Source organism: Coloeus monedula (assembly GCF_965178545.1).
Source record: "Coloeus monedula genome assembly, chromosome: 3".
Taxonomy (NCBI): domain Eukaryota; kingdom Metazoa; phylum Chordata; class Aves; order Passeriformes; family Corvidae; genus Coloeus; species Coloeus monedula.
Window position 1 is genome coordinate 118,683,589 of NC_138783.1, and position 17,273 is coordinate 118,700,861.

The window sequence follows — 17,273 nt, forward strand, 5'->3', positions numbered from 1 at the left end:
CTTGAATAGGCTTTCAGGGAAAGGAGTCTGACTTAAACAGTCTGCTTTTTGTTCCTTCCCTTGCTAGTTAAGAAAACCCAGCTCAGCAGGGAATAGGGGTGGGAGCTTGTGGGGAGAGAAGCAGGAAGAAGAGTGTCAGTTCCTGCCACTGCACACCAAAAACCCCCAGAGTAAACACACATAAATAACAGAATTAGCTGTAAACTTACTTTTAAACATTGTCCTTATTTCTTTGTGTTTGTTTGAAGAATTAAGTACAGATTTCAGCACTGGAATAACACAGACTTTGAAGTTCATGCATTTATTATTTATATGTCATGGGTGTGCCAACACAAAGGCCCTGGGCAGTATGGCTGAACCAGAGCTTCATTTTGGAACAAATCCCTCTCAAAGAAAGTTTTTGTGCAACTTGATGGAAAGGTATCCCAAAAGTACCCCAGTGAATTGACAGCTGTTTATAACTGATACACAAGGAGACAGCCAGGTAAAGGCAGTGGCAAAATGAAATCATCCCACTCCAAAAAAACCCCCCTGAAACTTGAAAACCTCCACAGAGGCAGATCCCAGCAGGGACTGGCACAGGTTTAGATCCCCAACAGCATCAGAGACACTCCAAACCTCTCCAGTACTCCCAAGAAAAGATTTTCAGTGGTGTAGCTGCCTTAAACCATCAGTTCTGATGTCATGGGGCTAAATAATAGAAATTAAAATCTGGGAACAGCATTTAAAGAAAGTCTGGAGAGGAAACTGAGACTTAGATACTGATATCCTTAAAATTATGTGCTGCACCCATGCCTGAAAGATGCTGAATCACAAAACTCCAGACTGGTTTGGGTTGGGAGGGACCTTAAAGCCCATCCAGTGCCACCCCTGCCATGGCAGGGACACCTCCCACTGTGCCAGGCTGCTCCAAGCCCCAATGTCCAGCCTGGCCTTGGGCACTGCCAGGGATCCAGGGGCAGCCCCAGCTGCTCTGGGCACCCTGTGCCAGGGCCTGCCCACCCTCCCAGGGAACAATTCCTGCCCAATCTCCCATCCAGCCCTGCCCTCTGGCACTGGGAAGCCATTCCCTGGCTCCTGGCCCTCCATGCCTTGTCCCCAGTCCCTCTCCAGCTCTCCTGGAGCCCCTTTTGGCCCTGCAAGGGGCTCTGAGCTCTCCCTGGATCCTCCTCTTCTCAGGTGAACACCCCCAGTTCCCCCAGCCTGTCCCATAATAGTCTTACCAGTGGCTTCTACACCTGCAAATACTTTGATTTATAAGACATAAACCTTTCTATTTATAAGCACAGACAGACCCTCAGTGGGTTCTATCCACAGCCAGGAAAATGCAGGAAGAGTAAAGATCACCCTGTAGGAACCTTGATTCTCCAGGCACCCTTTCCCGCTGGGACACAGCAAATCTTTGCATTCTACATGGGAACACATGAGCTGCCCAGTGATCAGAAACTGATGTGCACCAGTGTCATTGCTCTCATTGAACTCCGATCCACATCAGCAGCTGTAGCTTTTCATTCAACATCTGACCTTCTGTGAACTCATTTACCAACAGTTTCACTATTGAAATTACCAGCACAAATTTCAGCGCAAAGAGTTCTCTGCACCCCCCAGAATTTCTCCAGTTTTATACCATGGAAAGAAAAAGCAGCTTTTGTATGACAAAATCTTCCTGCAAAAATAAGACACATTCTCATTTCTAGTTGCAGGAGTTGGTGTCAGGCTGCTGGATTTTACTGTGCTGCTTTGGAATAAACAGCACCTGAAATGCAGGGAGGGCCTGACAGGAAATACCAACTAATTTCACTAATTTCTGCTCCTAATGAAATTGGGAAAATGTGGTGTCCTGTATTTGCTTCATTTGTGGTCTGGCCGGAACCAGTGCAGAGTAAATGGATTAAACACTGACTAAATATTTATTATCTTTTATAGACCAGGCTTGGTCTGTATCTAATGGCAAGAGCTGCAGTGAGCTCAGCACCACCCCAGGGCTCAGGTGCTGACAAATCCCTTCCCCATGGATCTTTTCCTCCTCCTTTCTCTCATCTTTTCTGCAGAATGAAAAGCCAGCTTGATTACTTTTGCATTTATGAGGTGCAGAAACTGAACATGGGCAGTTTTCCCATCAAATATGCTGTAATTAGCACACAAACCATCTATCCATGAAACCAGCACCGTGTTCAACCAAGGAATCTCTGTGCAGTTCCCAAATCTGGACTGATTTAGCTGGACATTCCCATACTGCATTACACAGTCCCAGACTGTGTTACAAGCTCAGCCACGAGCAGTGAGCAGCAATCAGGTCTCTGGCCTCAGTCACACCATCAATGCCTGTGCAGGAAGTCACAGCTCCCAGAATTACCCCTGCTTTTGCCCACCCTTGGACACAGATTTAGGAAGGCTGGGAGGGAAGCAGATGTCAGGAACAGGGAAGTCACCCAGTGCCTCTGTCCTGACAAAATAAATAACTCCAAATACATGGAGAACACCTGGCAGTGATTATTTCAGTTCTCCTTTCATTCCAGAGGGCCAGGCCACACAGGAGATGCTCTTTGAGACCCCCATTCCTCAGGGCTCTAAAGAGAGGCAAATTATTCTGCTTAAGCACAGTTATCTCCCAAGCCACTGCAGGCCCAGCTCAAAGCCTCATTAGAGGCTTCTTAATTGATCACCAGCCTGGAGGAGTCTGGAGCTGGTAAAGTGTAGAACAACACAGAAGCTTTCATGGCAGACCATAATACTTCACTCCTTTGCTCACTGAGGTCCCAGAGACTTTTCTTTCCTTGAATGAGGAGGACAAGGGACACAGGAATTCTCAATGCTGCTGTTCTGAAGGACTGTGAATTCTGGGGAAGCTTTTATGAGCACAGAAATGAGGGATTGATCAGATTTATTCCTTGTGTCCCTCCAGCTGTGAGGGATCCTTTAGGAAACACAGGCCAGGCTTTTCTCACATTATTACAATCAGCTGCAGTTAAAATCAGTAGAATGATCAAGAATAGGAAAACACTTCCAAACCACAACAGTCAGACATCCATACAGACACTTCCTTATGGACTCCCCTGGATCCCTGGCAGTGCCCAAGGCCAGGCTGGACACTGGGGCTGGGAGCAGCCTGGGACAGTGGGAGGTGTCCCTGCCATGGCAGGGGTGGCACTGGAGGGGCTTTAAAAAGTCTCTCCCAACCCAAATCATTCTGGGATTCTGGGATTTCTCAGATCAGAAAATTAATTTCAGAGTTTTACAAGCTGCTCCAACTCAGAATTACAACTTTCCTTCCTTAAGGACTCCTGTACCTTCTCTTCCCTCCCGGTAACAATCAAATGCTACCTACAAAAACCCCAACCCAGCTATTCCATGAGTAAATACTGATGGAAGAGCACTTTTCTGCAGCTCCTATCTGTCAGATTTTGGGCTCATTACTCCAGAATTCCCACCCTAAAGTACTCAAGGATCTGTATAAAGATTTTTACTTAAATATTTACTTCTCTTAATTCAGAGATGACTGAAAAAATAAGAGAGACAGAGAGAAAGGAATGTCTATGAGCTGCTTTATGATTTAGAAAGGCAGCTTGAATAAGTTTTAGTTCAGCTTCATTAACAAAAATGTGCAGGTCTTGTCTCTATGACAACTCCAAAGGGAGTGGAATGATTCCCTTCCTCTCAAGAGCCTGGAAAACTGAATAATTCAGAGAGGAAGAGATCCTTAGTCAGACTGTTTACAACTGTTTGGTTTTGTTAACACCTATTTAAAGCCAATGCCTATGGAAGATTTTTGGAGAAAGGATGTCTTGTTTAAGACAAAACTTCTTTCCTTGCTTAATTCAGAGGCAAGAGAAGTTCCAAAGGGACATTTTAACACTCACTGAGTCTTCAGTAAATAAGACAACCAGTCCAGCTTCGGTATTTGTAAGATGAAGGTAATTAGAAAAGAAAATAAGCTCTGTATTTAAAAGCCATGTAGGTCTGGGCATGCAGATTTTCAAAGCAATAAAATAATTCTCCTCTTTCTCCAATTAGAGCAAAATTCTGCCTTTAACAGTCCTTACTGCACCAGAAAGTTTTTGTAATGGCACTGAACTCCCTGTCAAATAGCTCACAGAGGATAAGGTAACAGATTTCTCCAAAGTTCTCCATCCCTCTGGCTGCTTTACCAATTTAGAATGAAAACCAGTTTTAATTCTCTCTGTCGAGCACCAAAATGTGTGTTGGTAGGAATATTATTAATGCAAATCATGAATAATCATAGAATCACGGAATGGATTGGGTTGGGAGGCCCACCCAGTGCCACCCCTGCCATGGCAGGGACACCTCCCACTGTGCCAGGCTGCTCCAAGTCCCAATGTCCAGCCTGGCCTTGGGCACTGCCAGGGATCCAGGGGCAGCCCCAGCTGCTCTGGGCACCCTGTGCCAGGGCCTGCCCACCCTGCCAGGGAACAATTCCTGCCCAATCTCCCATCCAGCCCTGCCCTCTGGCACTGGGAAGCCATTCCCTGCCTCCTGGCCCTCCACACACGGGTCCAGGTCTGGCAGGGTCAAAGAATTTGGAGCAGAAGCACCTTCATTCCTGCAGGAAAATCCAGCAGTGTAGGAATGTCTGTGCTGTGTAACAGGCAGCAGATCTGGATCTGGCTGAACTCAGCAAGGAATGACAAAAATTTCCAGCTTCCAAGCTTTGACTCCAACGGAAACAGTCTATGCCAATCTTCATTTTTGCAACAAATACTCCAGGTCTTGCCTATGCTCTCCCATTAACAGATTTTTAACACTAATTACTGTGCTGAGCAACTGTATTAGTCCAGCTTTAACAAAGCTGAAAGCATTTAGCAATTTGCAATGAGGGTTTGAAACTGCCAACTTCAAGAATGCCATTTGCTGGGACAGCCCAGGGGCCATCGACCTCCTGCCCACCTGGGGACACCTGGGCACCCCTGGGCTCCTGTCCAGGTGCTGTCACCAGCACTCCCAGGGCCTTTCCCAGCTTTCCAGCCCCTCTTTCCCAAGACTGGAGTGTTCCACGGGGTTGTGGTGACCCCAGGGCAGGACCCAGCACTTGCCCTTGTTGACCCTCACCCCACTGACCACAGCCCATGGCTCCAGCCTGTCAGATCCCCCTGCAGAGCTCTCTGCCCTCCAGCACAGCCACACCCACCCAGCCAGGACAACCTGGCACTGTCCAGGAACTGCCTGAGGGAGCCCTGATCCAGATCCCCCACAAACACACTGAGCAGGCCTGGCCCCAACCCCGAGCCTGAGGAGCCCCAGGAGAGCTCAGCCCCAGTTGCATTCAGCCCTACCCCAGTGTGTCCCACAAACACCCCTGTATCCCACCTCCACACTCACCATATCTGTGCTAGCACTGGCTGAGGTAACCCAGATTGGAAAAAAAAGTTCCTGGCTTGATCACCTGTAAAATAAATAGGACATGGCTTCAGCTACAGCTCCAAACAGCTGGCAGAGGAATGGGGAATCAGGAGGCAAAAATATCTGCAACAGAAGCCCAACCCATTCCATGACCGGTGATCATGTACAAAGCACTAAGAAAATTCAATGTAACAAAACAGAGTAACAAAGAGGAGGCCTCCGATTGCCTTTGAGACCAAACTTTGATGAAACTTTAGAAGGATGTGCAATTCCTTGATTTGGAGCTTTGCTTCCCACTGCTTCAATCAGTTTTGCATTTAGATCTTCCCAAGAGGTCAACCATGCTGATGTCAGTGCTTTACAAACTGAATTTCTAAACCCGATTTCAGTTAAATTGACACACCTTTATTTAATCAGACCTTTCATTCATCACAGTTTCAGTGTGGTGGGCTGACCCCAGGCACAGACACAGAACCCATCACTCCCTTCCCTTCCGTAGCAGGATAGGGAAGAGAAAATACCAGAAAATAACAGAAAAGTTGGGGCTGATGTGGCAAGGCATTTGAACAAAATAAGAAATACCTGTTCAAATTTTCTAATTCTTATGCCCATATGTCTCCCAGGCAGCTCTGTCTGTTTAGGCTCACCAGTTAATATTTAACTAAACAAAATTAAAAGTGAAAACTGTTTGTTTACCAGTGATAAATCCAGCTGTTGGTTTCAGACTATGGAACTGTTGGTCATGTTTCGCTCTCTCCTCCACAGTAATAGCCCAGATATCCAGGTTGCCTGGTTCAAAAGAAATGGAGAAATGACATAAAGAAACATTACCTAAAAACCACCCTCTTTTGATATCTGACTGCAATTATATCATTCTGGGCCTCTGCAAACAACCCAAGGGTGGGAGGTCACTGGCCCCCCAGAGCACACACAGAGCTGAAATTCCAGTGCCTTTACCTGCAAAGGCACCTCATTCCTCCCCAATACCCCACCCAACCCTGCCCAGAGAAAAGCCCTGAACAGCTGCAACCTTTATGTGGAACCAGAGCAGTTACTCTGATTCAGCACTGACATTTATCTTTGTAATCCTTCTGCAGATCAGCTGCAAAACTGAACTCCCAAATGTATTCCCAGGATCTGAAGAGGCCTACAAGGAAGAGGGACTGTTCATCAGGAACTGAGTGACAGGACAAGCACAGATGGAAAATCTTTGTCTTCAGACTGGAAGAGGAGAAATTTGGGTGAGTTATACAGAAGAAATCCTTCCCTGGGAGGGTGGGCAGGCCCTGGCACAGGGTGCCCAGAGCAGCTGGGGCTGCCCCTGGATCCCTGGCAGTGCCCAAGGCCAGGCTGGACATTGGGGCTTGGAGCAGCCTGGCACAGTGGGAGGTGTCCCTGCCATGGCAGGGGTGGCACTGGATGGGCTTCAATGTCCCACCAATCCAAACCAGTCTGGGATTCTGTGATTTCATGTGAATAGCAAAAATACTGTCCCTACTGCACTGCCAGGGCCCATCCTGGATTTTTCACTGCAGTTACAGATGTTGCAACTTCCCCTGGTGTAAATGAAGAGCTAAAAATGTGTCACTTTTGTTCTAATCTAAACATGAGTGATGGGAAAACAAGGAAAAAAACTGGAAGAGGTAACACCCAAAGGCATCTGCTGGACCTTTTAGCAATTAAAAAGTCCAGGACTCTGAAAGGGAAAAGCATCTGCACTTCTCCAGCACAAGTGGAGCAGAATGAGGTGGTGCCCCACTGGCAGGGGCTGAGTGGCCTGGATGTGCCCTGCAGGGACAGAGCGTGGGGCTGGAAGGGATCAATACAGGACACAGCGATCCTGCCCTGCTGTGCTGTGGGCTGAGAGGTGTCTGCAAAGCCATCACAAATCAGAGAAACTCTCAGCTCAGAGAGATGCACTCTGCACAAATACTTCCCTGTAGAAAACTCTTGGAAAGGAACACATCTATGCCAAGTTTTTGCACATAGGAACAGTTCAGAACACACCAGAAACCACTTACCCCCAAAAGGTGTTGGAAACTGAGCCATGGTTCTGTCACTTTTAGCTTGTTAATAGATGCCTGGGGAAAAAAAAATAATAAAGAGATATTCAAACACAGTTATCTTCCATTTTCCCTATATTTTCTGTCTGATTAATTATAGAAAAAATACAGAAAAAAAAAAAAAGCAGTGAAGAAGCAGGAATGTATCAATACTTCCCACACCAACTGTGACTTACAGAACTCAGTGTCTCATTTTTGCACTTCCCTGTGCATGCATGAGGGCATCTTCCTACCAGGAAACAGCTACATTTCAGTTCTGCTTTAAGAATGGCCTCAAAACCAGCCTTTATTTATAAATCAGTGATGGAGGGAAGGACAGAGCTCACTCAGAACCCAGGGATGCTGCTCCAGGCTCCATGAGTTTCCTGAATGCTACAATCCCTGCTCTACTTAGGAGGGAAACTGGTTCCATTTCCAACTGTTGAAAGCCAACATTGTCAGCAATCTGGTTTTTATTGCTGACAGAAAAAGCACTGCCCTGCTCAGTGTCCCTTTGTTGAAACCAAATACATTATAAAGATTAAACTCAATTTCCAGGCTGCTTTACCCCCAGCCCAGCTCCAGATCTGAGGAGCACCAAGTGCCCAAGGTGCCGTCGGAGGGGGGGAGAGCCTCCAGGAGAGCACCACTGGCTCTGCAAACAAAGCAACTACACAGGCTCCAAATTTAATCTGGACAGAGAAAAGGAAAAACATTTTTCTTGCTGCACACAAAGCCTGACATGAGCTGCCTGAGCCAAGGAACAATGACCAGCACCGGAGCCGCACAACAATGAGCAACGGCCTCTTGTCCTGCGAGATTCCACTCGTGTCTTCCAGGCAACAGCAGAAAGGCAAAGGGAACAGAATCAGGAGGAGAACAATTTAGGCTGCTTGAACAGCAGCAGAAATTTATCAATATCCCCAAGAAAAGGCATTCACTTGCACCAACAATTTCCTTTTGTCTGAATTCCTGTTTGCTCCCCTCCCCATCCCCCTTTCACACTTCCCACATTCTCTTCTGGCTTCCAACTTGGGAACCTCCTCTGCATCCCCTCCCCAGATGTCCCTGAACAAACCCCTGGTGCTTTTGCCAGCCAGGCTCCTCAGCAGTTGGAATTTAGGGAATGATGGACACAATCCTGATTCTTTTTCCTCGTAATTTGGCCAAGCACGTGACTCCAAATGCTTGTCCCCAAGGCCAGGGAATGCAGCTGGTGCTGCTCTGTGCACAGCAAGTGTTACCTCCAAAGTTTCAAATTCCAGGCACCAGGATCCAGAGTGTTCAGAACGAGCTCCCTGAGGTGTGGGGCTCTCCCAAAAGTATTCCTGAAGTGCTGAAAGATCAGCACTTTTATCTTTGCCTACGTTTTCTTATTGTACTCTGCTGTGGGCAAGAACTCTGTGATGCCGCTGGGTTTTGTGACTGCAAGGAAACCCTGAGGAAAAAATAAAAGGAAAAAAAAAAAGGAGGAAAAAAGAAGGAGGGGAGAAGGAGGAGGAAAAAAGGAGGAAAAAGTAAAAACAAAAACCCCAAAACAACCCCCCCAACCAAACAAAAAAAAACCAAAACCAAACCAACAAAAAAAATAAACAAAAATAAACAAGAAACAAAAACAAACAAAACCAAAACCCAACCAAACAAAACCAAAAACCAAGCAAACAAAAAACTCCCCCAAAAAAGCCAACCCAAAACAGGAAAAACCAAAAGCAGAACTCCCTGAAGTGCCTCCTCTCACAGCCCGGGCAGTTTCCATATTATCTTTTCCTTTTTATCACAAGGGGAACCAGCAGAGCATTTACAGTGCTCAGCCCTTCAGGGAAGATCCTCCTCCACAGACTGCCAGGATTCCAAAAGAATTGACTCCCCTTTACCTTGAACAGAGGAGGAAGAGGAGAGGGAGTGGGAAGTCTGAATACCAGCCCCATGCTGGATGCCAAGGAAAGCAGAAACTATTCCAAAGAACTTCCAGAGGGGGAGAAAAAAGAGAAGAAAGAGAGAAAAATACAAAGCCAGATGAAATAACGATGGGGGAATGGAGAGAAGGAGCAGAAAACTCTGTTTAAATTTGAGACACTGAAACCCAAACCAAAATCAACTGCAGACAGAGAAACAACGGGAATCAAACTGAGGGAAAGACAAATCTCCCTTACTGGAATATGCTGGAGTTTGCTGTTTATTGCTGATGGTCACCCAAGCTCCATAACCACAGGTTTCATTTTGCATGACTGAGGAGGTGACAGCAGGGGCCCCAACTCTGTCTGGACCAGATGGTCTTTCGAGGTCCATCCTGACCACAGTTGTTCTGTGATTCTATTTTCAGGGTTGAAGAGCTCAGGGATGGAGACCAGGTATTATTTATCCCCAAAAACATGTGGTACAGCTGTTACACTATAAATTATCATATATATGTATTGTAAAGCACAAAAAATAGCACAGAATCCCAGGATCCCTGAGGCTGGAAAAGCCCTCCCAGCCCAGCCAGGCCCAGCTGTGCCCCATGCCCACCTTGTGCCCAGCCCAGAGCACTGAGTGCCACCTCCAGCCCTTCCTGGGACACCTCCAGGGATGGGCACTCCAAACCTCCCTGGGCAGCTCTTGCCAAGGCCTGAGCTCCCTTTCCATGGGGAAATTCCTGCTGCTGTCCACCCTGAGCCTGCCCTGGCCCAGCCTGAGGCCGTTCCCTCTCCTCCTGTCCCTGTTCCCTGGCAGCACAGCCCGACCCCCCCGGCTGCCCCCTCCTGTCAGGGACTTGTGCAGAGCCACAAGGTCCCCCCTGAGCCTCCTTTGCTCCAGCCTGAGCCCCTTTCCCAGCTCCCTCAGCCGCTCCTGGGGCTCCAGCCCCTTCCTAGCTCCTTTCCCTGCCCTGGACATGTTCCAGCCCCTCCAGGTCTCTATTGCAGTGAGGGCCAGAACTGACATCTCAATTTCCAACCTTATTTTGGCAATAGTAACCAGTTGTTTAGATGTGCATTCCACATTCTCCACTCTCTACCAGTTCCCCAGCAGCACTGACTCCACTCCTGTGCCTTCCTTGTCTCTCCCAGCATCCCCAAGAAAGAACCCATAGTGGGATAAAACAAAAATCATGAAGGAACCAACTGCCCGGACAGCTGCCAGAAACCTGGGCTGGATAAGCTGAGCTCTGTACCATCCCTTCCCTTCAGGAAAGCTGTGATTTCACTCCAAGTACTGATATTCGTATTTGTAGGAACTTACAAATCTCAGCTTTGAACTCTAACAAATTCAACTGACATTGACCAACAAGTTCAAAAATGATTCAAACAGGAAGAAGGGGAGACGATAAGAGGAACCACAACTGCACCGTCAGTCAGTCGCACACAGTTCCCTTGGGAAGCCAGCCCACAACTCCCACCATCAGCAAAATCATGTCAGCAAGGAAATGTGACCAACAGTCAGACCATCAAAGGGTTCATTTTGCACAAGAGTCAGAAGATGCAACAGATACTGTGTCCTGCTTCTAGAGAGCACAACGAAGAACACTGAGCTACTCACCTGTGCCTGTCACAAAAGAGTTTAAGCCATTGCTGCTCTGGGATTTGCCAAATCAATCCAACATTAAACACCTCCTTCCAACATAAATCCCTTCATCCCTAAAGAATAGAGATCCACATCTCATCCACAGAGTATAAACCACTGAACACTGGGATCAGTCACGAGTTCTGTACTTCCCAACCCTCCAGAAAGGGCAAACATTCCAGCTTTCCAATTCCCAGTGTTGTGCCAACAGCAGCCATCCCACAGGCCCCACCAAGGTCAGAGGATCCCTGAGGCTGGAAAAGCCCTCCCAGCCCAGCCAGGCCCAGCTGTGCCCCATGCCCACCTTGTCCCCAGCCCAGAGCACTGAGTGCCACCTCCAGCCCTTCCTGGGACACCTCCAGGGATGGGCACTCCAAACCTCCCTGGGCAGCCCCTGCCAAGGCCTGAGCACCCTTTCCATGGGGAAATTCCTGCTGCTGTCCACCCTGAGCCTGCCCTGGCCCAGCCTGAGGCCGTTCCCTCTCCTCCTGTCCCTGTTCCCAGAGCCCGACCCCCCCGCTGCCCCCTCCTGTCAGGTCTGTGGGGCACTGGAGCGTGTTGGTGCTCCCCGGTCAGGGAGAGCAGTGTGACAGATCAATGACATTCCAGGAGATCAATAATTTGAATGCCCACAGGACCATTCCACAGATCTCTGTGTGATTTCCTTCTGCTTGGGGTTATTGGCCTGTGCTGTTCCAGGCAGGCAGAAAGGACCCTGTTGTGAGAGTTGTTCCAGTTGCACTGAACATCTCCCGTGCTCAGGGGCTTGACCTGTGTGTCACCTGGGAGGTGGAAAGCCCAAAAAGTCTGGGAGTGCAATCACAGAAGCATGAAATGGTTTGGGTTGGGACTTAAAGCCCATCCAGTGCCACCCCTTGCCATGGACAGGGACACCTTTCCCTAGAGGAAAGCCTCCTGCCTTCCACAACCTCCCCAGCCACGGTTTTCCATGCAGTTCAGAGCACAAGGAGCCTTTCCCCATGCCTGACCCGGGGGATGATGAGATGCCCCCCTGGCACAGGGATGGAAAGCATACAACAAACATCAGGACCGAGGCACTCCAACAGCACCACTTTTATATTATGTACAAATGGAACTTCCATCACTACACAATTATCTTCCCACACACAGAGTGTTAAAACAGACATTCATGAGAAACATTTGCTTACCCCCAGCTCTGAGTGAGGGAGAAAAGGCCCTGCTCAGCCAGCTCAGCTGTCAGGGCTCCCTCTCTCTTCCACCTTACACTGCTGTTGCTAAGCCCAGAAATATTCAAATTCTTGATCCTTACTGCAGATTATTTCTTCTCATAAACCAATACTCTATACACAAGTGGTGCTTGTATTTATATAACTTATAAAAAACAAGGAGGGTCAAACCCTAACCCTAAAACTTGTTCATATAAAACTGAACCACATAGAGACCAACCCCATATATATAAATCCTAGATCATATCTAAGTACTGATGTTGAAAGTTTTTACCTCGAAAAAATAAGTAGGTTGAAAATAACTCCAGTAAAAACATTTATTCATAGGAGTCAGACATGCATGAAAATCCCTTTCACAATGTATTATACATCGACTTTAAAAACACTGCTTAGAACTTTATTAGAGTTTCTATTTAAAGTTATCTGTGCTCTGCTGAGACCATGTTTACAGAGACAACTGCAATAAAGCCACAGGACATATAAATTAAGAATAATTGAGCTATTTCAGCGCTGTGTGTCTTTATACAAACACATTTTACACAAAATGACCCTATTTTTGTTTTCCCTAAACTGCAACACAGCATTTCTATTCCTAAACAATTTCTCATGAGATAATTCTTGATTTGAATGCCAAAATTAATTCCTGAGGCCACTTATCAGTCACCTTCCTCCTCCTACAGGAAAAAAAAAAAAGAGACAAACCCAACCAGATAAAGTCCCCACATCCTCCACGAATTCCAAATGACAACAAAATCCCTCCAAGCAGGACATCAGATGAGAGTGTCCCATGCTGACAGCAGGGTTTGGAGTTTGCAAGTGTTCCATGGGAACGACCAGGATCAAGTCAAGGCACTCAAAGAGTTTTAGCAAAACCTGGTAATTTTGGATCAATGTTGGCAAACAAAAGCAGTTTGAGCCATTAAGGGAATTCTAATCCTTGCTCTTTGGAGATCAGATTTTAACACAGTCACCAGCCTGCAAAACTTTTTAGGGTTTCTGCTCCTTACAGGAATCACTGGGAAAGTAAAAACCTTCACAAATGTCAAGTCCTGCCATTTCTTCTACTTTGTGCCAAGCACCCAGATGAGATTAACAAAACAACTCCCCATTGCAGATGTTTTTCACCACCAGTGGCAATGATCAAACTGCTGAGGAGTCACTTCTGTATTCCAGAATCATGGAATGGTTTGGGTTGGGGGGGACTTTAAAGATCATCTGCCTGACAGGAGGGGGCAGCCGGGGGGGTCGGGCTCTGCTGCCAGGGAACAGGGACAGGAGGAGAGGGAACAGCCTCAGGCTGGGCCAGGGCAGGCTCAGGGTGGACAGCAGCAGGAATTTCCCCATGGAAAGGGAGCTCAGGCCTTGGCAGGGGCTGCCCAGGGAGGTTTGGAGTGCCCATCCCTGGAGGTGTCCCAGGAAGGGCTGGAGGTGGCACTCAGTGCTCTGGGCTGGGGACAAGGTGGGCATGGGGCACAGCTGGGCCTGGCTGGGCTGGGAGGGCTTTTCCAGCCTCAGGGATCCTGGGATCTCTCACACATGGGCTTGTTTTAATCCAGACAGCATTCCCCCACTAATTCCAGTCCCAACTGAACTGTGACTGGATTACAGCACCCTTTTCAAGAGGTGACTGACACTTATTTTAGAAGATTTAACACAGTGAAAAGCCAGTGCATCACTCAACTGTTTCTAAACCCCTTATTAAGAAATAAAGTAAGTATCTTGTTTTATTTTCAGTTTAATAGTTGTTGGCTGACATTAACTTCAAGAATGATCCAGAAAGCAGGACAAGGAGATGCAGGATGCCCCTGCTGGATGCAAGTGTTGTGTGCCCTTGGACCTCCAAGTCTGTTCTGTTTGACAGGCCCTCTCAGCTGGGGCTCCTCTCGAGGTGGAACAGCCCCAGCTCCCTCAGCCTTTCCTGGGCAGGTAGATGCTCCAGGCCCATCCTCATCTCTGCTGGATCTGGTCTGGGAGTTCAGCAAGTACCAGCCCAACTACAGAATAAATTATTACATGGCTTTTTTCAGATTATCCCTTTCCTTATTCCTGCATCAACTCTCACACCTATTCCACCCACCTCGGGCCACCTCCTATAGCGAGGGGGACACTGCTGCAGCACATCCAAATCAAGAAGATCATGGAAATATCCCAGGAAGTGGCTGATAAACTTCTTTCCTCCCTTTCCTACAGATGCCCATGATACAACTCTGCAGGACCTCCCATGTTTCAACCCAGCCTGATGTTTTTAAAGGAATTAGGGAAGCCAAAGGAATAGGTCAGAGCCATCAAATCCATCTTGGACAGTAGTGGTGGCCTTCCAGCCAAATTTAATCACTTGTAGGCCTGACCTAATCCCAACCTAGCTACGCTGTGAAAGTCCACATGCTTGTCTCAACTTTAAAGCTGATCCTTTCAAATGGGGACACTAAAAAAAAAAAAAAGAAAATCGGCTGTTCTTGAGATGTTTCACTTCACCTTCTCTCTCTGCCACTAAGTAACAGCTCTGCTGGGGGAAGGGTAGGAAGGAAGGAAAAGCCCTGAGTCAGCACAAGTGTTGAGTCAGGAGAGTTCAGGATGTGCACTTCCATTCCCTTTGCCTTCCTCTGAGGCTAAACCAGCAGATAAAAGGTCTGGTAGGGCAGGGAGAAGCTGCAGCTGGTGATGAAAGCAAAGGCTCTGTCCTTGGAAGGACTCATGGAGGTCACTCTGTGCCCTGCAAGCAGCTGCTCTCCTGAACTCTCCCAGTTACATAAGTGCAGGGCTCTGCTGGGGCAGATTTGGGAAGCAGATTTTCAAACAGTTGTTTAATAGGAGAATCATTCAGCGTCTACCAAGCCTTATCAGCATCTCAGTAGCTGTGTCAGCCCACGTCACCACTGCCTGAGGCAGCTCCTATCTCCCACCCAAGGACATTTTGCTCTGAATTTCTTCCAAGCTCTGTCTTCCGAAATTTTGCAGGACACAAGGAGCTCTTCAGATGCAAGAACAGACTTAAATTGTGGCATTTAGACCAGGATTTCTGTTATGCACCTTCCTTCTGGTCACACTTAGCCCTATTGCTCCAACACCAGTTGATCACAGGTGGCCAACAGGAGAAGGTGTCCAACAGGCAAGAAACAGCAGCTTTATAGGGAAGAAATGCAAATGCTGGAGGAACTGACAGTGAAACTTCCTGGGCTGTTTTTCACAGGGACATGACAGGCCCTTGGGCATTTGGAAAATCAAGGGATTTCTTTACACTACAAAGGGGGCTGAGCAGGCACCAGTTCATAGGGAAGGTCAGGGACCCTCTCACATTGTCAAGCGTGCAGAGGCTGCATAAAGTTTAAACAAGGAATTAAACATGCTAAAGCCCCATTGCTAGAGCTCCTGACTCCTATTTAAAATATCCTTAAGCACACTCTAAAGAAATTAAGCAAAAAAGGCTTCACTGCATGAGATGAGGAATATCCCAAAGCAAGGGTTTCCTGTTTCCAGGTTCCAGGAGATCAATTCCCTTCAAAATGCCTAGAACCAGTTTTCACACAAGAGCAAAACCATCCCAGGTGTGACCACAAAACCAGGCAAATGACACATGCAATGGGATAAGGGAAAGAACAAGCAGTTTGCAAGATAAAATGCAACATGTAGATACATATAGAACATATGTAAATATACACATACATTTTTAAAAGGCACAATCCACCTAAAAATCCTATTTCTATATTAAATAGAATTATTAATTGACTGCAATACATTTGAATGGCACAAAAAAAATTGTGTAAGGGCATGTGCCAAGCTCTCTTTCCAGATGACAATTGTGCTTTCCCACAAATCCACATAAATCAGGCTCCTGCATCTCAACAACAACTGGAAAAATTTCTATTCTTGGCTGGAGTAAAGAATCACTGAATGTTTTAGGTTGGGAGGGATCCTAAAGCTCATCCCATTGCACCTGGGCAGGGACACCTTCCACTGTCCCAGGCTGCTCCCAGCCCCAATGTCCAGCCTGGCCTTGGGCACTGCCAGGGATCCAGGGGCAGCCCCAGCTGCTCTGGGCACCCTGTGCCAGGACCTCCCCAGGGAAGGATTTCTCCCCAGTATCCCATCCAATCCTTCTCTCTTCAAATGTTAAGATACAAGGCCAGGAATAATCCTGCTGGATGCATTACCAGTGGAAATGACAAGTTCAGACAGAGCAAACAAATGAGCAAAACAGACACAAAACAAGGGAAGACTTTCCATGTATTTCACAGCACTTGAGGTGCGAAGATTTATGGAACAAGACTTCCCCAAAGCAAACAGAGTGAGGTTCACAGGTCTCTACACAAAGCCACAGGTCAAGACAAGAGTTTACTGGGAGCACAGCCAGATTTCAGCTTTAGCTCTGCCCCACAGCAGCACCACTGAACTGCTGAGGAGCAACAGGACGGCTCCAAGTGTCCCCAAGTTCCAGCTACTCTGCATTTCTGCCAAGGGCTGAGAATCATTTCAGGCTGTGCAAGAGAGAGCAAGGACATGCACACAAAGCCAACAACTCCAAGGAAAAATATGGATATGGAAGGCAGGGTCTCTTTTTTATAAGAGCCCTGAATCAAACAGCAAAGAGATGCTCATCCTCAGCATGTAAATACTTGGAGCTGCTCTGAAGGATGCAGCAGGGAGGCACCATGTGCATGGGCCTTCTTCATGCTGGATCTGGAAAACTCTCTTATGGTCCTTCTCTAAATGACCCAGGAACTCTAGACAGTTAATAACACTGCAGAGTAATTTTCCCGTCCTGAAATGCTTTAATACGTCTTTCCAGGATAAAAATTCCTTTTCCTGCAAGAGGATAAGAACATTAAGGCTGCTGTTAGTGCTAATGGTTTATTTACTGTAAGTCACAAATCTGTGGTATGGGGAGGTTTGTTTACTGTAGCTCACAAATTTCTCCCCTGTGGGTACTTCAAAAGTTGACTGGCTTGCAGTTCCCTGTAATCAGGAAAATTTGCTACAAGGTTGTGGGGCAGCCTTGGACTGGGAAAAAAAACCAACTGCAAAATTGTAACATGATGCTGATTTCCCAGCATAATGCCCTTAATAAAAAACCTTTCAAGTTTGATTCAGAAAGAAAGCCAAGGCAGCTATGAAAACAAACCTCCTC

The 17,273-nt window shown here is 47.2% G+C and overlaps 1 protein-coding gene across 5 annotated transcripts in view; it reads right to left on the minus strand.

Moving 5' to 3' along the window:
- The window catches only part of ITSN1 (intersectin 1), a 103,385-nt gene that overhangs the window by 69,436 nt on the left and 16,676 nt on the right, over positions 1 to 17,273 (minus strand). For all 5 annotated transcript variants that reach the window (XM_082278841.1, XM_082278840.1, XM_082278839.1 and 2 more), the window contains exons 2-4: positions 7,380 to 7,439; positions 6,055 to 6,147; positions 5,338 to 5,401 (exon numbers count right to left, since the gene is read on the minus strand). In XM_082278841.1, coding sequence (XP_082134967.1) covers positions 5,338 to 5,401; positions 6,055 to 6,147; positions 7,380 to 7,407 — 185 coding nt within the window. In that variant the 5' untranslated portion in view covers positions 7,408 to 7,439. The remainder of the gene's footprint in view (positions 1 to 5,337; positions 5,402 to 6,054; positions 6,148 to 7,379; positions 7,440 to 17,273) is intronic.